We start from the raw sequence: 20605 nt of genomic DNA, 5'->3' as shown, positions 1-20605 counted from the left end.
CTCAGGTGGCAGCGACCTATGCAGAAACCCGCACCATCCCCCTCTCACTAAGAGCACTCAAAACTGCCCTCAACCACATCGAGCGGCTTCACCGAGCACAAGATGGCTCTGAACTTCTTCGCAGAATTTCAGCCAAACCTAACACACGCATCGGTCGTGTCATGTGCCTCTTCCGTGAGATACTGGGCCCCCCTCCACCGCCCCTTGCTGCTTCACAACCCCCACATGAAATCTGCCCGCCCCGCATCTATCAGGGTCTCCCAGGGGTGAAGAGCAAACGAAACACGCCCGTATGCGAACTTCAGCAAGAGGCCGAATCCAAAATTCACACGGATTTTCGTCACCGAACCCTCATCTTTACTGATGGGTCAGTCCGTCAGCAAGAAAAATCCGCAGCTGCTGCATGTGTGATTCCCGACTTGGACACCTCTAAATTATGCAGGCTACACTTCCCTTCCTCGTCACAAACAGCTGAGATAGCTGCACTCAATCTGGCAGCCACCCTGCTCCTGGAAAGCCCTGAAATTAAAAATGCTGCCATTCTCACCGATTCGAGGGCAGCGCTTCAGGCCCTTGCGCAGCCTAGCAAAGGACCTCGCCTACTGCAAGTATGCGCACGCAACTTCCAACGCCTCGCCGAATCCGGCTGCGATACAGTCCTACAATGGATCCCATCGCACTGTGGGATAGGGGGCAACGAACTTGCTGATGAGCTCGCTCGATCAGCCCACCACCCGTCCGTTCCCATGTGCGCGGACAACACTACATATGACTGTGCTCGTCTTGCAATCGCGCGACACACCATTTCCCACCACCCTGACCCTCGCATCGCCAGCGGCCACCCCTTCCGTGCAGTTAATACTCGCCTCTTCGCCCGGAGAGACTATGTTCTGCTGTTGCGCCTCCGCATCGGATGTGTTTGGACCGGTGTGCGCGCTAGCCGACTACGAGGAATGTCTCCCCTGTGTGCGTCGTGCGGTGACGCAGAAACACTCGAACACGTTCTGTGTATGTGCCCTGCGTACTCGCAACCGCGACACCTCCTTCGGGAAGGTTACCGAAATCTTGGACTTCCCTGTGCTAACACATGTGAGATCCTTCACCCGTCTGGCCCTCCCCACAAAGTGCAAAGTGCCCTAAAAGTGCTCCTGTTATTCCTACGGGACAGTGGACTAAGTGCAAAACTGTGAACACTTTCCATCTTCCCCTAGTGCGCAAATTATTGCCAGCAACTCTCACCAATTCAGTGTGCCACTCCCGCGCTATTCCCCGCATAGCACCAGTTCCATTTTTTTCTTTTATTATCATTACTCTGTTTGTGTTTTTTTTTTCTTGTCCCATAAGGCCCTTTTGCACAAGGACCTTCTCTCACTCCTGCGCGCAACCAACTGCCCGCAAATCGTCTAACTTTTATCTGTACCAATTTATGTAATGCCCACAGAATCTTTTTTTTTTCTGTGTGTGTGTTTATCATAATCAATTCCTCCGTTACATATTCCATAAGGTCCCATGCACCTTCTGCAAAGGCCCTATCTCCTCCATCTCAAATAATCCCCTCAGACTACTTTTTTTTTTTTTTCCTCCCTCCACTTATTATTTTTTTTTTTGTGGTGTTTATTATCATCAATTCTTCCTTTATATATCCCATAAGGTCCCATGCAACCTCTGCAAAGGTCCTTCCTTCCCAGCCTATCTGTTGCATTTCAACTAATGCCCTCAGACTACTTTTTTTTTCCTCTCTTCTTTTTTTTTTCTTTTGTCTGTTTAGTATCATCAATTCCTCCGTTACATATTCCATAAGGTCCCATCCACCTTCTGCAAAGGCCCTATCTCCTGCATTTCAAATAATCCCCTCAGACTTTTTTTTTTTTTTGTGGTGTTTATTATCATCAATTCTTCCTTTATATATCCCATAAGGTCCCGTGCAACCTCTGCAAAGGCCCTTCCTTCCCAGCCTATCTGTCGCATTTCAAATATGCCCTCAGACTACTTTTTATTATTATTATTATTATTATTATTATTATTATTATTATTATTATTATTATTATTATTATTATTATTATTATTATTATTATTATTATTATTATTATTATTATTATTTATTATTATTATCTTATCTCCTCCTATATTATCCCACAAGGCTCTTTGCCCCTTCTGCAAGGCCCCACTCCTCCCACCGCGCGCATCCAACTGCTCGCATAAGCATCCATGACATTCCAAATCTCCCTATCAGATTTTCTTTTTTTTTTCCCTTTCTTTAAGCCTCATAATTATCTCTACATATGTCATGAAGGCTTTCTCCTTTGCGCGGCACGTCCCCGCTTCAAAATCCACCAATCCTTGTTGTACGAGTGTTTGCCCTTCCATGTTTGGCATTTTTCTCCAGGGGTCCTCGACATTGACTACTAACGACAACGCTTTCGCTCCCCCTTCCCCTCTACTCGGCCCCGTTGCGGTGTATCCCTGCAAGTACAGGAGACAGTTATAGGGCCGTGTAATCCCCCCCTTCTCTTCCCCCCTCAACAAGAATCTCATTATTATTATCTGTCATACAGAGCAAGTGTGACAGATACTGCGCCTTTTTCTTCCAGCGACAGTAGCGATGGTGTACCTACAAACTTGCTCTAGGCGGATAAAGTGCGACTAATTAACGCCGATAAGAGGCAAATGATAGAGGAGAGGAGGGATTCCCCTGATACTTAATATCCGAAATAGACTGCTGAAGGTCATTTCTTACTAAGCAAACCTGTGCATCCCACGAGGTTTATCTATTTATGATCTGAATTATTACGTAACTAAACTCCCCTTAAGCGAACGACCTCGCATTACCGAAGTGCCTGCAACGGAGCAGCACCAAAACAGCCGCCGATGAGTTATATAATCTGACTTTTGATGGTATAGCGAGGGGGAAAGCGCGAACGCAGTCCCCCACTACCAAAAATTGCATGCCCCATCTGCCCCAGTTTGGGGTAGTGGCAGGGGTCAGCACGAGCGTAGTGCAATGCCCGCACCTCTCCCTGGAGGCACCGCCTTGTGTGTTTAAGAGAATTTTATTTATACTGAAGGTTCTGGTACAGGTCAAGGCTTCATGATTATCTCTGACACAGCAATAAAGGGCACTTACAAAAATGTTACAACAATACAATGACTCGCAAGGAGAAGATAAGCACGTAGACGAAAATACAGGCAAACACTCGTCCACCTTCCTAGTAAGGAAGGATGGACGCGGTCACTTTTCCATTAACAATGGAAATGAAGCGCGTTGACCAATGCAGGAGGAAGGCCTCCTCCCCGAGCATTACAAGTTCTTCATTTAGATGCTTCAATAAAAGAGTTCTGAAGCGATGGAGCAGAGGGAACATGGCTCTCTGCGGGCGTCCCCGCAGACTCGCATATCCTCTCCGCTTCCAAAGTACGAAAACGCCAATGCACATGATGAGTTCGGCAAAGGCATCTCGGTGACGGCTTTGCCACTGAATGTGTGTCTGAAACATGCTGGTTACAAGGCGCCAAAAAATGCGCGCAACCTGACATTCGTAGATGGCGTGATTTAAAGTTTCGGTGCGACCGCATTGCGGGCATGAGGCGGAGGGCGCCACGCCCCACGCTGCAAGACGATCGGCCGTGGGTAGCGCTTCCCATTGCCGAAGCCAAGTAAAGCTTCTTACATCTGCTGGGAGGGAAACAATGGTGCGATTCATCCGCCTCCTTTTGCGCATTTTCCTGCATTGGTCATCGTCAAGAGCTTGGAGCGCTACACCTTCACAAAGCTCGCTCGCAGTCATTTCTCTAGGGTCACATTCAGGCATCGTGTTATTAAAGAAATGCAATGAGTTAATTACATATATGTAAAATGGTGGCGGTCTCTCGGCCGCCGGGCCCATCCGAACAGGAAGATCAAAGAAACGACGCGACATACCCATTAGGTATGAGGACAGCTCGCTGCCTCGATACATTGTGTCAGAAATCAGGTCCCACATGGTTTTCAAGGCCAATGCACGACACATGACATCAAGATCTGGGATGCTGAACCCTCCCATGTTGGTAGGGAGTCGAACAAAAACTCTTGCCACGCTTTCCGCATGGCCATCCCAGAAAAAAGAGCCACACAGGGTGGCTAAACTCTGAAGGACTCGGCGAGGAGGACGTGCGACCTTGGCTACATAGAAAAGAGATGCTATGATGGAAGTTTTGATTAGATATGCGCGTTCTGAGAACGGTAGGTGAAAGGTTTTGGCTATTTCTGTTCGCTTTTCAGCTTTGCGTTTTATTTCCTTCCAGGTGGTGCGGGCTACTTCTCCGGACGCTAAAAACGTGACGCCCAGGACTTTGACACCATCTACAAACTGCACTCCGTCTGGGAAGTCACCCCTAAAGGACCCAAAGCTGAGAGCTTGGCTTTTAGCTGGGTTGAGACGCGCTCCCGACAGGTGGCTATATGTGTGGAAGAGCTGCAGGAAGGCTCTGTAACTGTCAATATCTCTGATGAACAGGGATACATCATCTGCATATGCTGCAACCTTGATTTCGCCTTGGCCTGGAAGGGGAAAGCCCCGTATTGACTGGCAACATTGTATCCGGTGGAGCAAGGGTTCTATGCAAAGGACAAACAGGATAGAGGACAATGGGCATCCTTGTCGAATGCCGCGACTCACGGGGAGGGGTTCAGTGATTCGATTGTTAATCACGAGTCTGGCTTCCAAATCTGTGTACAGGAGCCTTAGGACATTGATCAGATTCGCAGGGAAACCAAAACATTCTAGTACTCCAAACAGATAGTTTCGCTCTACCCGATCGAACGCTTTTTCTTGGTCTAGGGAAACAAAGACGCCCGAGACCTGCGTGCGTGTGGCATACGTGAAGAGGTCACGGGTTAGAGCTAAAGAAGAAAAAATTGTGCGCTCCGGCACGCAACATGTCTGGACATTGCTTATCAGTTCAGGGAGAACGGATGATATGCGATGCGCCAGTATGGCGGTAAGTATTTTATAGTCTGAATTGAGTAATGAAATGGGCCTCCATGCTTTCGGGTCGGATGGTACGCCTCCACTTTTCAGGAGGAGCACAACTTTGCTTTCACGAAATGATGCTGGCCGAAGCCCATCAGTAAGGAGTCCATTGAGCATAGATAGCAGGTGGGCGTGTATTTCGGTGAAGAAAGTTTTGTAAAAAATAAGTGGTAGCCCATCAGGGCCTGCGGCAGCAGAGGCATTCATCCCTTGGAGCGTAAAATTTAGCTCCTCTAGGGTGACTGGGCTACACAGACTATCACGACTCTCCTCGGGAATGCGGGCTATGCCTGTGCAAAAATCGCTTATGGTAGTATTTTGGCTCGCAGAATCCCTGCACTCCGCTGTAAACAAGTGCGTAAAGTGCGCGCTAAAAACGGCCTCAATGTCATCAGCCTGATCAGACTGTGTGCCGTCCGGCAACTGAACGAAAGGGATCTCTTCTCGACATTCCGACGAGCCACAGCGAATACTGCGCAGTACAGAAGGGTCTGCGATCGGCCTTCCATTAATGTATGTCTGCGCCGCAGTTCGGGAGTTGAGTCGAAGTAAGAGTTCATAGCGGGCTTGCAATTGGTTCAGATAGTCCTGCATTGTGAACGTGAGGGGCGCGCCCCGTCGCACAATGCGTGCCCTACGAAGTGTATCATTTATTTCGGCAGTTAAACGTGCCCTTCTATTTCGACCTGCTTTTATGAGCTCCGTTCGCCATGTGGTTTTTAGAGCGTCCCAGCTACTTGGCTGAGGAGCGTGGCTGCACGTTCCTGCTAAGGCTTCTTTCAAGGAGGCTACACTTGGAGGGTCGTGGGCCAATGTCAAGTCCATTTTCCACTGGTCCCTAGGTGGGACAGGGTGATTGAAGTGGAGTGTCACTAAAACTGGGTAATGGTCGGAGATGCGCGGGACATCGGGTGGGAACGTAAGAACTTCACAATCAGTGACATAATTAATGAGATTCTCTGGGAAGTAAAAGCGGTCTAGCCGACTCTTATTCCTGCCCCGTTGCCATGTGGCAACGAACGTTTCACCGTGCAACTCTATCCAGGCATCTCTCAGTTTGAAATTATGTACAAGCTGTTTTAAGGCTCGGGCCCCGCTGTAGGGCCTACCTTGTCGCCTACCGCTAACATCCCTGTAAGGGTCTTCAACACAGTTGAAATCACCAACTATGAAGGTGGGATAATTGTCCAACAAAAAGGTATCCAAAGAATCGAAAAACTCAGAGGTGGAAGATCGCTGGGAGGGAGCATAAACCACAAGTGCGCGCACACGTCTGCCTTGCACATTGAAATCAACAGCCAAGGTGCGACCATCGAAACCATATACGCAGTGGGCACCACGACGAAAATGTGGCTTAAGGAAAACAACTCCAACGCCAGACATATGTGAATCAGTAAGTGTAAAAAAGGCATGAACAAAAAAGCGATCACAAAAAGATTGAACATCATATGGACAACTAAAATTGCACTCTTGTAAGAAAAGAATATCCACATTGCGAGCACGGGCAAAGTTTACAATCTCTCTCTGTTTGTTCAGGTTCCTGAAGCCCTGAGCATTCAGAGTTAAAAGATGAATTCCTGCCATTGTTATTATGAAAGTGCGCACACGGATATTCTGAACTAAGGAGGGGAAAAAAAAGGACATAAAAGACTGTTATCTATGGAAAGTCGTGCCCAGACTGCGCCTGGGCACTGGGAATTTTGTTGGGCTTACTCAAGTTGGACGAGTCGTCGCTGTCTGCCGACTCGGGATGTCCCCTTTTCGCAGTCTGGCGGTCGTAATCCATAAGGTTGTCACCCGTGAGTGATCCGACGAGGAGGTTGAGGGGGTGTTTCAAGTCTATTTTCCGAGAGTCAGTCGCAAGTCTGTTCACTCGAATGTTCTGTGGAACACTTTGTGGCATGCGGTGTCCACCCGTCGAGTCGTCGCTTCCTGTCGCTCGGGAGCCACGTGCAACCGGGTTACGTGGAAACTCGGTGAGGTCCGAAGTGTTGTTTGTACTGGAGTGGAAAGTTGAGTCGCTGGATGTTGAAGCGGCGTCATCCGGCTGCGCTATGTTCCGGCTGGCGTCTCCGCTCGACTCATCAGATGATGTGGGAGGAAGTTCTGGGAAGTCTTGTGGTGAATCTATGGTGCCCTTAATTGTGTCAGAAATTTCACCGTCGGTTTTCTCATCTATGGTGAGTTCTTCCGTGTCGGAAGCTGCTACTGAGTCAGCCCCCGGTGTGACTTCTCGTCGCTCTACTGCTGGAGAGCGCGCTCTTTGTTCCTCGGAGGCCGCTGCTGCCGCAAAAGACCTTGGCCGCACGCAGTCAACAGTTGCGTGATGTCCTCCGCACCTGCGGCACGGTTCTTTGCACCCCTCCGTGGCATGTCCGAAGATACCGCATCTGGAACAGCGGGGAGTGTGGCAGTCTCTTCCGATATGGCCTGACAGGCGGCATTTGGAGCACACCTTCTGAACACCCCGATAATCACACATCACCGTGTGACCTTACTGAAAGAAAATTGGGGATGGGCTTCTTCATTTCTATTTTAACAACTCGGATTCCTGTGCCAACGCCGGGGCGTCCTTTAAAGACTGGTTCGTGTACATTCTGGACGTTGCCGTACGCTGACATCACTGCAGCAATCGTTGCGTCGGCCACCCACAGAGGCACTCGGAAAATGGACACGTGGACGATTTCGGGGCCAACACTCGCTATCGGGACTGAAACACCATTGATAAGGATGCTGCCTTTGGTCTTGATTTTCAATGCTGCGCTATCAGAAGACGCCGCTACACCGAACTTGGCTCCTCCGATATGTTGGAGGGACTTGACGCCGGCAACGCCGGTCACAGATTCAAGGGCATCGATGATTTCATCAACCGTGCTGCCCTCTGGTGCTTCAAAAATGAAGCAATGCGCTTTGGGAGGCGGGGTGGCGTATGCCATCAGGATGGTGGAGCGGAGCCCTGGCTCCCACGGCGAAACGCAGTGGTGCCCGGGCGGGTTGTTGACTGGCGGATCCCCTGGACGATCCGGTGGGCGGAATCCAGGGCCCGCCTTGATGCTCGAAGATCTGGTCCTGGTCGGGCAGAGTAACGGCGACGCTGATCACGGTAGCCTCGGCACCAGGTAAGTATGCTTGGACGACGTCTCTGCCGCGGAGGCAACCTACAGAGACGCCGCCTTCTGCTCAAGTTACGACCGTTGGGAAATAAAAGAACGTGCCTCTCCCTGCTCCGTGTTTCTTGTCTACCCGGAGAATAACAAATGTTTTCTTGCGAACTCTCAAGCTGTTAATTCAAAACTATTTTGTAGAAGCCTACTGACCATTATATGTGCACAAAATAGGCTACAAACTCGCACAACACGCTGGCGTATGTCTCAGTGTTGCTAATAGACATGTTTAACGGGTGGTGGCGCCACCTCACACGCCTTCCAACTTCTCGCATTCCTCTACTGCGGCAATGCACTGCAGCGTATTGAGCGATTGAGCGTGCAGAGTTCGTGCCCCCAAGCAGTTCGTACCGGAGAAAGTCCCAGCGATTCGCGCGTTTCCGGCAAGAAACCATCCCCGTGAGTCTCGCAAGTGGCGTCACGGACTCCGATCGCATTGTAGTAGCGACCGTAGCAGAGTGTGCCACGGGACTCGGGTATTGCACAACAGGGGAAGATCACTTGAGAAGGGTAACGTAGAACCTGCGTCACGGCTACAATCCTCGCCCTCTCAGCAGTTTTTTTTTTTTTTTTACTCTTTTCCGGGCTTTTTCTTTCGAACTTTTTTCCTTGTCTTTTTTTGCGCACGTTCTTTGTAGAGGTCCCGTATTCCTTCCCGATATTCCGCTAACCACGCCCTACCTCCATTTCCCTCTTCGTGCTAACATACATTAAGTGTCCTAGGATTTAACGTGCTTTCTCTACCTGCCGTGTTTTTTTTTTTTTTTTCAATTCATTTCACCACCTTTCTACCTGTTTCTTTTCCTCGCCTTGCTTTACATAGCGCAAATATGAAAAAGTTAACCCTCACGGTCTGCGTAGGGTTGTTCAATATGAAAAGGAGCAAAGATATGCCATTCATTAAGTTACCCGTTCCTCTGTCGTTTATGTGTCAAGTATACTTTTTTGTGTGTTTTATTGATTATAAATGTAACGTCCAAAAGTAATTTTCGCCTTTACTTGAGAAAATAAAACGAACCGTCTTTTTGAGCAAACTGATAGTTCCCTTTCATACTCGGAGACAGTGTACAAAGACTACGTGGGGAAAGCAGCGTCAGAAATCGAGCAGGCAACGCAGCTTGTGGAGGTGGCACGCATACATGCTTACTTGTTTTTTGTTTTTCCTTATAAACCACTTGGCTTAGACGACAATTACTATTTCGAATGAAATTAGAGCATTCTGCGTCTCTCGTACTATACTAAACAGTACCCTAATTTCGGCAATTTAACAAAAAGCACATGCAAATCTGCGTGTATTTCGCCGCTTCGCTCCGAATATAATCTCAAAGCAATTCCTATCAGTTTAAACAAATCTAATAAACCACGTGGCGTAGACGGCCCCCGCCGTGAGTGAGTGATGCAGTGGTAAGACGCGCCCGACTACTGTGCCGGAGTTCCCGGGTCCGACCACGGCGGCTGCGTTTTTCGATGGAGGCGAAACGAAGTGGCGTCCGTGTGCTGTGCGATGTCAGCGCACGTTAAAGATCCTCAGGTGGTCGAAATTACTCCGTAGCCCTCCACAACGGCTCCCCTTTCTCTCATTCCACTTTCACTCCCACCTTCCTCCCTTGGTTCAGAGTATTCGCGAGAGTTCAGAGAGTTCGCAGACTGGAGTGGCTTGCTACGGAAAGCGGGTGCTTGGCGCCTCAGCAGAGTGGTTTTCGCCCCTTACGAGACTGCATTGCGGATGTTGTCAGCACCATTGAAAACGCCCGCAACACCAGCCAAGTGGGATACCTCATCCTGCTCGACATCAGAAGCGCCTTGGATTGTCTTCCTCACTGGGCAGTGATCGACGCGCTAAAAAACATTGGTGCCACCGGCCGCCTCCTGAACTTCGTCAGTGCGTTCCTCAGCGAGCGAACACTCTCCGTGAAGGTGGGCAACACCTGTAGTGCCCCCCGTCCAGTGCCATGCGGTGTCCCTCAGGGAAGTGTGCTGAGCCCTTTCCTATTCAACATCGTGCTGGCCCAACTACCCTTGTGTCTCCCCCGTGCTGTGCGCGAGTTTGTGCGTGTGTGTGTATATGCGGACGATGTTGCCCTGTTCGCCTCATCAACAACCCGCAGCAACGCCTCATCGCTTCGCGACCTTCAGCGTGCGCTCGATGCTGTCACCGCGTTTATTCGCAGTGTCGGCCTCGCAGTGTCGGCCGAAAAAACTGAAGCCCTGCTCTACCATCCCCGTGGTGCTGCAGCCCGCAACAAAACACGCCCTCTTCGCCTGGACGGAACCCCCCTGCCTTGGCGCACAACGGTTGTTTACCTCGGCCTCAAAATTGATGCCCGCATCACCTGGCGCCCTGCGGTGGATAAAGTGTGCGCAGACACCAAGCGCATAGGTAAACTAGCGCTTCGTCTCCTTGCCAAAGGTGAAGGAGCCTCTCCCCCGCTCTGTGCAAGAATCCATGAAGCGATCGCCTCAGCCAGAGCATTGTATGCCCTTCCCCTGCTCAGCCTCAGCCTACTCCAATGGAAAAGGCTGGACACATGCCATAGGAACGCCATACGACACATATCTGGTCTCCCCAACGGATCTCAGGTGGCAGCGACCTATGCAGAAACCCGCACCATCCCCCTCTCACTAAGAGCACTCAAAACTGCCCTCAACCACATCGAGCGGCTTCACCGAGCACAAGATGGCTCTGAACTTCTTCGCAGAATTTCAGCCAAACCTAACACACGCATCGGTCGTGTCATGTGCCTCTTCCGTGAGATACTGGGCCCCCCTCCACCGCCCCTTGCTGCTTCACAACCCCCACATGAAATCTGCCCGCCCCGCATCTATCAGGGTCTCCCAGGGGTGAAGAGCAAACGAAACACGCCCGTATGCGAACTTCAGCAAGAGGCCGAATCCAAAATTCACACGGATTTTCGTCACCGAACCCTCATCTTTACTGATGGGTCAGTCCGTCAGCAAGAAAAATCCGCAGCTGCTGCATGTGTGATTCCCGACTTGGACACCTCTAAATTATGCAGGCTACACTTCCCTTCCTCGTCACAAACAGCTGAGATAGCTGCACTCAATCTGGCAGCCACCCTGCTCCTGGAAAGCCCTGAAATTAAAAATGCTGCCATTCTCACCGATTCGAGGGCAGCGCTTCAGGCCCTTGCGCAGCCTAGCAAAGGACCTCGCCTACTGCAAGTATGCGCACGCAACTTCCAACGCCTCGCCGAATCCGGCTGCGATACAGTCCTACAATGGATCCCATCGCACTGTGGGATAGGGGGCAACGAACTTGCTGATGAGCTCGCTCGATCAGCCCACCACCCGTCCGTTCCCATGTGCGCGGACAACACTACATATGACTGTGCTCGTCTTGCAATCGCGCGACACACCATTTCCCACCACCCTGACCCTCGCATCGCCAGCGGCCACCCCTTCCGTGCAGTTAGTACTCGCCTCTTCGCCCGGAGAGACTATGTTCTGCTGTTGCGCCTCCGCATCGGATGTGTTTGGACCGGTGTGCGCGCTAGCCGACTACGAGGAATGTCTCCCCTGTGTGCGTCGTGCGGTGACGCAGAAACACTCGAACACGTTCTGTGTATCCCTTACAAAAATGTGTAATGTGTTGGTTTAGAATCTCTTTTCAGTTTTCTCATTAGAATGTATTGTATTCCTTTTAACTGTGTATGCAATATGTTAAATGAGTTTGAATAACCATTTGGCCACCGCATTCTTACACAACCACAAAAGACGTACTGCTATAGAAATACAATAGTGAATGTCTTTTGCAACTCTTTAGAGAGATTCAATAGATGCTCTTTTAATTTTTCTCAATAGAGACTATAAAGTAATCATAGATTTTCTATAATTACTGCCTAATGAGTTCCAATAACTATTTGGCCACCGCATTCTTACTGAAACACAAAAGACGTGCTCCTATAGAAATACAATAGTGAGGGCCTTTTGCAACTTTTTAAAGAGATCCAATAGATTCTATTTTAGTTTCCCTCAATAAAGACTATAAAGTAATTATTGATTTTTTATAATTACTGCCTAATGAGTTCCAATAACTATTTGGCCACCGCATTCTTATTGAAACACAGAATACATGTTTCTATAGAAATACAATAGTGAGAGTCTTTTGCAACTATTTAAGGAGATCCAATAGATTCTGTTTTAGTTTCACTCAATAGAGACTATAAAATAAATATTGATTTTCTATAATTACTGTTTAATGAGTTCCAGTAACTATTTCGCCACCGCATTCTTATAGAAACCCAAAATATGTACTGCTATAGAAATACAATAGTGAGTGTATTTAGCACCTCCTTAAAGAGATCCAATAGAACCTTATTTAGTTTTTTTCACTAGAGCCTATAGAGTAATTATTGAAATTGTATAATTATTTTCTAATGAGTTCCAATAACTATGGTTACCACATTCTTATAAAAACACAAAAGACGAGCTCCTATATAAACACAATAGTGAGTGTCTTTTACAAATCTTTAAAGATATCCAATAGATGTTCATTTAATTTTTTCCCAATAAAACATATAGTGATTATTGACTTTCTATAATTACTGTATATTGAGTTCCAGTAACTCTTTTGCGACCACATTCTTACAGGAACACAAAAGAGGTACTGCTATAGAAATATAGGAGTGAGCATCTTTTGCAATTTCAAAAGATTCATTAGACTCTTATATTTTTCCTCATTAGAGCTTAGATTAATTACTGACGTTCTATAATTACGGTTTAATGAGTTCGAATAACTAATTGACCACTACATTCTCACAGAAGCAGGAAACAGTATTGCTATAGAGCTACTGTAATGAGTGTCTTCAATAATTCCTTCGACAATTACTACCTAATAAGCTCAAATAATTAACTGCTTATTGCAGAGCGTTGTTCCAACTCTGAAGTGACCCAGTAGACTTTCTCCTAGCCTTTCTCATAGAGCCTGCAGTGGAGCTATTGAAGAAGTTTCAATTGTGCATGTTAGTGAATGTGATCTGTGCTGCAAAACATGCAAAGACATACAAAAGTTGTTCATGCAACCTTACTTTATTGCTTTATTTGCATGCAAGCAATGGTGGGAGACGGGCATTCGGGTAGTGGGCCAGCCTCTATTTCACCTCTCTCGAGAGCAACGATGAGGGGCTGCTCTTAAGGCGGATTGGGTCCGCGTTGAACTCTTGAATTGTGTAGCCTGCAAAAATTAACACACATAGATGTCAGAAATTTGACACAGTATAAATTAACTTCACACATTTCACTGCCTCTATGATGTATGTGCATGCTGATAATAATTCTAAATACAGATTGTCACCAGAAAGCTTCAACTAGATTCATAACTATTGTGCAGTTTGTTTGCAGCAAGAAGTCCACTGTTAAGGCTTCTCTTATTTAGATGCAATGATAATCACAAGATAAAATTATAAGCACTAAGATTTTGATGCCTTCAATTTGTTTATTAAGTTAATTGCATCGTAAATCATCCAGTGGACCTGTCATGTATGCAACACTTGCTGCCACTCACAGTGCACTCCACAAGGATTGGTCCTCTCGCTCTTTCTCTTTATTATCGCAATGCTCAAACTTCCACAACATTTAGCGCAGGTCCCATAGCTCCATCACAGCCTGTATGAGGATGACATTACCTTATGGACCGCAAAGGGCAGTGATGCCCAAATCAAGGAGAGACTCCAGCGTGCAAGTGATATCGTAGGGAATGTAGCGGACCCCAGGGGACTGCGATGCTCTCCAGCTAAGTCTGAATTTATCATATTCTGCAAAACCAGATTCCTTGCGAAACCACCACCAGCCATCGAACTTATAATATTCGTGGAGTCCCTATTCCTAATCACAAAAATTTAAATCCTTGGCTTAACCTTACAAGAAAACGGCTTCGATGGTGACGCAATTCAAATGTTTCAAGGAACCTCGCAGTAAATTATGCGACTCATCCGTTGCATTAGTAACTGCCACTCCGGCTTGAGGGAAAAGAATACTCTCCGCTTAGTACTGGCCTTTGTGATCAATCGCATAGCCTATATATGCCCTTACTTAGATATAAAGTCGGCTGAAAAAGAGAAAGTGGAGGCCATAATAAGAAAATGCGTCAAACAAGCAGTTGGGCTTCTCATTCACACAGCGACCGAGAAAGTCTTAGGTCTCGATGTTCATAACATGCTAAGTGAGATTATTGAAGCAGTCACCATCTCGCAATACGAACGGCCATAGGGCACATCAACTGGCAGATATGCATTCTGTCCACACTAGGCGTGAATTATGAATGACAAGGCGGACTGACAACTGACCTTCCCAAACATATACGACAGCCCTTGGTCATTCCATCGATACCTCAGAACATGCACCCAGATTTCCAAGTAAACGTCGTGCAGAGAGAGCCAGGCCAAACGTTTTCTTAATTATACATCAGTAGTGCATGTCAATTAAGCAGATTCGTCGCTTGGAAAGACGGTCGCTGTGGTTACCACCGAACATGGTACAATCATGTACATGTATATAGGGTATACAGAAAATGCAGCTAATGCTGTAGCCATTGCGGGATCCTCGGCAGAAATCATAGTCAGCGACTCAAAACTGGCGATACGTAATTACACGTTGGGCAGACTCTCCCGTCAAGCAATGCGTATTGTGCAAAATTATCAGCCCTCACGGCGCATTCGCCTAATCAGCCTGCTCATGCCTCTCTTGCTGGTAATGAGGCGGCTCATAACCTAGTTCGAGAACTGTCCCGCCGAGCTGGGTCATGCAGCCCACCGACTCTAAACTCCGGCAAGGACAGGTTGTTTTCTTATAGAGAAATCTTGCAGAATTACAGGTCTACCAGACTCAGATTCCCCCCCTCAGACAAAACGCTCTCCAAACGCCATGCCAAAGCATGGCGTAAACTTCAAACTAATACCTATCCAAATCCAAAATTATGTTGCCTATATTGGGAAGGACTCTATTCAGACAAATGCAAAAATTCTGATGCCAGAGTCGATCAAAATCATATGATCTGGAAATGCCCACAATCCCTACCTGCGAGCCACTTCATACGCGACTCTTATCACTGGGAGGCTCAGCCACAGCTGGGGTACATAGATAAAGCTCATCCAGCTGGCTGAAAACGCCGCCGCTGCTCAAGGGATAGCGGCCATCGTTTAAGTGGGGGTGGCCATTCGGGTCGCTCGTCTGTATCCGCTGGAAATAAAGTTTCCTCACCACTACTAAGCCATATGCTGGTTCATCCACCAATACCTTTTTAACTGAGCTCTGCAATCACTTAGTCAGCGTTTTGCGAATGCTGTTTGGGTTATAAATTCTCACTGAGTCAAAATATCTGTGTTTTTTTTTAGATTCTTTGCAGTGCTGAAGAATTTTTATTTCAGTGCAGCTGAGGTTCCACGTCAGTGACAGTTCAATGTTCATTCACTGCACAAAATGCCAGGCAGATGAATTTTGCTTTTCACTACGCAGTGTAAAGGAGTAGTATCTCCCCTTTAAGTATCATCAAAAAATACTAGGAGAGGTAGGAAGGTAGCGAAAAATCGGCAGAAATGAGCTATCTCACAGGTACATGTCCCTGCAGTGAAAATTTAATTCGAAGGCAGTCCACACCTGAAAACACGATAATCTCATATCATGCACCCTGTGTAGATCGAAATCCTTATTCAAAACAGCTTTTTAGAGATAATTTCTCCCCGAGATTGCACGACGATTGACAAGCGCTACTACCAACTGTTTATTAGCGTGTGCACACACCCAATGTTCATTCACTGCACAAAATGCCAGGCAGATGAATTTTGCTTTTCACTACGCAGTGTAAAGGAGTAGTATCTCCCCTTTAAGTATCATCAAAAAATACTAGGAGAGGTAGGAAGGTAGCGAAAAATCGGCAGAAATGAGCTATCTCACAGGTACATGTCCCTGCAGTGAAAATTTAATTCGAAGGCAGTCCACACCTGAAAACACGATAATCTCATATCATGCACCCTGTGTAGATCGAAATCCTTATTCAAAACAGCTTTTTAGAGATAATTTCTCCCCGAGATTGCACGACGATTGACAAGCGCTACTACCAACTGTTTATTAGCGTGTGCACACACCCTAATAAACAGTTTGTAGTAGCGTTTGTCAATCGTCGTGTGTTTTTTCTTTCCTTTTGTCCCCGTCCACGTTTTTGCGCTAATTTCTTCTTAAATATGCAAAACCGACTAGCCCGACCACACTAACTCCACAAATTCTTTGTTTAATTACTTTTACGATATCTTTACAGCTTCATATTTTTGCGCCATCTTTAGCACAAGAAAGGTACCTGTTTTTGGCATTTTGTTCCAAGATTTCAAATCAGCACTTTATTCTGGAGCTAATAACTCCCTTAACAAAATCAAAATAAGAATATTAGACCAGACCACCATCTACAACGCTGAGTTTGTTTCATCTGTGTAGGACAGAGGAAACTGTAAGGCTTTCAATTCTATGCAGATTAAAAATAATAAGGTCTGCCAACATACGAGCATGCTTAAGCTCAATTATGTGAAGTACGCGTAGCTAACTGTTCAATTGCAAATGCACGCAAGTATAAGGCATGGAAGAAAAACTTAATAAATGCAGAAGTTGGTAATTTAGATGACAAAGAAATGACATACCAATGATGGCACCAACTTTCTTTTGGTCCAAAGACTCCCTCATCACTGCGTCAGGATGGGCATTTGATTTACGCCCAAAGAGAGACTTGCCGCGGAGTTCCTCCGGTGTGAAAAGCTGCCGCAAAAGCCCTCTCGCAAATTTGGCTGGGGCTCCTGGGCATCTGCCACGCAGCCTGGCCAAAGCCGTCTCCTCTACTTTCACGCCGCCCCCAATTTCCACCTGGGAATGAAAATTTAACTTGAAGTCATGAAAAGGCAACCTGCAAATTATAAGTGGAATCGCTATTTACAAATAAGAGGATTATATAAAACCTTCATTTTCCTTTGAGCAAATAAGGGAAAACTAAAGCTTTATAGTGGGTGTTCATGTGATAACGCGAGCGCGATTCTGTAAGCACGTAGCCATAAGCAGGTTAGGTGCGCCACGCTGCCTTTGTTGCTTCATGTACAACAAAAAGGTGGCAACTCTGATATTACTGAATAGTTCCTGTTCTTGTAGTGGTCATCACCTCCTTTATGAGATCAACCACTTCCCAGCCGAATGGACTTCAATGGCATGAGGTCAAATGGATAGCCTTCATTTCAGCCTAGTTCACAGAGGCATTTAGTCATTCCATTATACTGTATAAGAGCCTGATACAGCAATGTGTTAAACTAACATCAAACCACCAAGCTGGCTTGCAGCTGCAGGCAGGGCTTCTGAAGGCACTTTACCAGAGACAACACAGCACAATTGAGCTTTTCTGAAAACTTCAAAGTTTTAAGAACAAAAGGCAAAGAAACCTGGACCACACGGATTAGGCATCATTCGATTTTTGCTTAGCTCCAATTTACCTCTTCCAATTTTCCATCTCTGCTTCCTCCTGTCTGGCCTTATGGCAGCTGTTAGCAGAACATGCGTATATATCGTTATGTCACTCTGGATCTCGGTATTCTTACTTGGATGTATCCCAGAATAGTATAGGGATATTTGCATTTCTTTTTGGGACAAATTCGCAAGCTCGAGCTCCATTGCCTGCATTTTAAATGTGCCTGCTCTCTGCTGCGCTCTTCCGATCACTTTTTCCAGATTGTTTGCATGTACGAATAAAACTTCCAGTACAATATTAGCTTCCAGATGCCACTAACTGGGGATATGTTCCACGTTTTCCAGTGATATTTTACCAATAGTATTTTGGCACAGCGTTTGCTTTAAATCGATTGCCCACTTCTTGTCTCACCTGCCAGCTGTAACCACCATTGTTCATGCTGAAATAAACCTACGTTATACACCTGGCATACAGTTTTGTTACAAATATATACACCCTAACTTTCAAGCAGAAAGATAAACTGATGCAGTGACGCCACCTGCGCTGGATGACTTAATTCAGTGGGAACAGTGGAAAACAGAGTTAAGGACCTTCGAAAACTTCTGAAGCAAACAACATGCTCTAGCGGCATCCACTATGAGACCAATTTATTGAAAGCAGGTTGCTTGAATATGAACAGTATATAAAAAAACAGTAAAAATGGCAGGAAACCAGGAAGGAAACCGTAAAGAGAAAGAGAGAGGGCAGGAAACAAAGACCCTGATGGATCTTGGTGTGTGCCACATCACTGTGGGTTTTCCCTATATCTGCTCCTGCATGTCTTATGCTGTTCTGTCTGAGGGACACTGCTAGTCGCCACTCAGCTTGCCTTTTGAGACATAAAGCAGCTGGCTTTTTTTTGCAAAAAAATTAAACAGTGTATCAAAATTTAGGGACCTTGAAAGGTCTTAAAACATTACATCTAGGGTATTCAATGATTTGAAGGGCATTTCTGAATCCTGCTCAAGATTTTTTACAGCTGTTGGAGTTTCCCGAGCATAAATATTTGTAACCTGTTATATAGATAAGGCTGCTGCTAATACTTTGCATGCATACATCCAGTTGCATTTCAAAACATAAATTGTAAAAGGAGGGTTTAAAACAATACATAACTGGGACACACTAACTACTTCTAGTCGGAAACAATTCAAGTGTTAGCTTAAGTGCCTGTATACGTGGCGCTCTTCACGTCAGTGCTACACAGTCAAAGATTCTTTGGAGCTGATAGCCTAATAATATTAGCATTTAGTCAAGAACCGAATATTGTCGCAATGAAATGGTGTAATATTTCCACAATACTTTCGGCAGCAAAGAAAACTGAAATAAGTTCTTGATAAGGGCCACCTCGCACTCACACTACCACATGTGCTATGTAATTTCATGCTATCATTCAAACCACAATCATGATCCATAGAAACCTTTTTCTATACCCACATGACCTCCTTAGTTCTTATTTGGAGAAACTTGGGATGGAAAGGGCAGTATATCTTGATGTAATTGCGATTAAAGTGTCCAGATATTGTTTCAGTTCAGGCACTGCCATTTGCTTAAAACGTCCGGCATGTTCCTTTACTAAAGGAACTAACTATGCAGGTCTGTGCTCTTTGCACTAATTGGGGGCATAATAAGGTTCTGACTCTATCCAGGAAATCTGACCAAAAGAATGCTTTGTTGCATCGGCTGTGCCTCATCTAAAGCCTTGCTTTTATATTTCTTTTCTTATGTCTTGAAGGAACAAAGAAGAAACTCGCTGCAATGTGCAGTAGACTGCCTAAAGGCAATATGTGTTGATGAGCACTATGTATTGGCTGAAGTCTCAGGTTGTGCTTCAGCATATGAGTACAAAGGTTTACTAGTAATAAAATAAGTATAGATAAGTGCAAGTATTTTGTATAGTATGCATATAATACATTTACATCTACGCGCAGTGCCTCGATTTAACCATTAAGTTGTGGATTTTAGTTTTCTGTTCCCATAATTGGCTCCGTTTACGTGGGAGAGCATATGACTGTTTGCTAAGCTGCTTAAATCCATGCTTCTTTGAACTTTCGATGAGGATTGAGCGCTTAATTACCAGGTGAATGGTATATATTTCAAGAACACATCCTAACTGCTCTTCGTAAGCTGTGATGTCTCATATATAGCAAGCTTACTGAATTGAAAGAGGGATTCTTCAGAGAAATAGGCTTCAGTTACATATTTCGCTACACAGTGTGAGCCGCAGAAGCCTATTGCCACATGCTGCTGTGAGGTACTAGAGTCGAATAAAATCGAAGAATGAATTTTCATATGCCCCACAAAGGATGATTTTACACCACGCGATTTTGTTAAGCCTTGGTTAATCATCTTGCATTTGCTGCCCGCTTGCAATAACATGTTAGTGTCAAGAGGATTAACCACGAAATCATGAAAATCGGCTGATGCTATGAAGGGCTCCCTCCCCAGCTCCACGGAACATGCCATGTGAGAGAGATATGCATATAGGGTATACAGGCTTTCTCTAGACTGTCCGACTTACACATTTAAAAACTGTTCCAACCTCAAAGATGTGAAGACCTTCCTTACCTGAGGGCACGGCCGCACTGAGTTCTTGTCAACCGTGTGGAGGTCCTCAACAATTTTTTTCAGTTCCTGTAGAACCTTGCGCGTCTCTAAAACAGTAGTTCAGCAGAGGTATAGAAAACTGTAGTGAAGCAAAACAGCATATTTTGCAAGATGTTTTCAATAACATAATTACGTTCGCCTACCATATGGGGCTGTGCTGTAAAATATCAATCAGACACAGACACAACTCTATAGTGCTGCCCAAACTTTCATTCGCTTGGACCTCTATTACAAAAGAGTGGATTTATAACCCGCCAAAAAGTAACAATTGTAACCAATAAAGTTTGATTTGATTTAAATTTGGAAGATGCTTAAGCTTCACCTTAAGTGTAGAG

At 46.0% G+C, this 20605-nt stretch overlaps 1 protein-coding gene and 1 pseudogene across 1 annotated transcript; both read right to left on the bottom strand.

The window, feature by feature from the left end:
* Nucleotides 1-2903: 2903 nt before the first annotated feature.
* LOC146184378 (U1 spliceosomal RNA) lies at nt 2904-3041 on the bottom strand (annotated as a pseudogene).
* A 10209-nt stretch (nt 3042-13250) lies between these two features.
* On the bottom strand, nt 13251-20416 carry LOC146184377 (uncharacterized). Its single transcript, XM_084608530.1, has 4 exons — nt 20404-20416; nt 20232-20317; nt 16819-17038; nt 13251-13367 (listed from the first exon to the last, which is right to left on the bottom strand). The coding sequence occupies exons 1-4, from the start codon at nt 20414-20416 to the stop codon at nt 13285-13287; spliced, it is 402 nt and encodes a 133-aa protein (XP_084464656.1). The 3' UTR covers nt 13251-13284.
* Nucleotides 20417-20605: the final 189 nt, after the last annotated feature.

This window comes from Amblyomma maculatum, chromosome 7 (genome assembly GCF_055883805.1).
Source record: "Amblyomma maculatum isolate TAMU_Amacu chromosome 7, ASM5588380v1, whole genome shotgun sequence".
Taxonomy (NCBI): Eukaryota; Metazoa; Arthropoda; class Arachnida; order Ixodida; family Ixodidae; genus Amblyomma; species Amblyomma maculatum.
The sequence above is the reverse complement of the archived record's forward strand: the minus strand, read 5'-3'. Positions and strand labels throughout refer to the sequence as shown.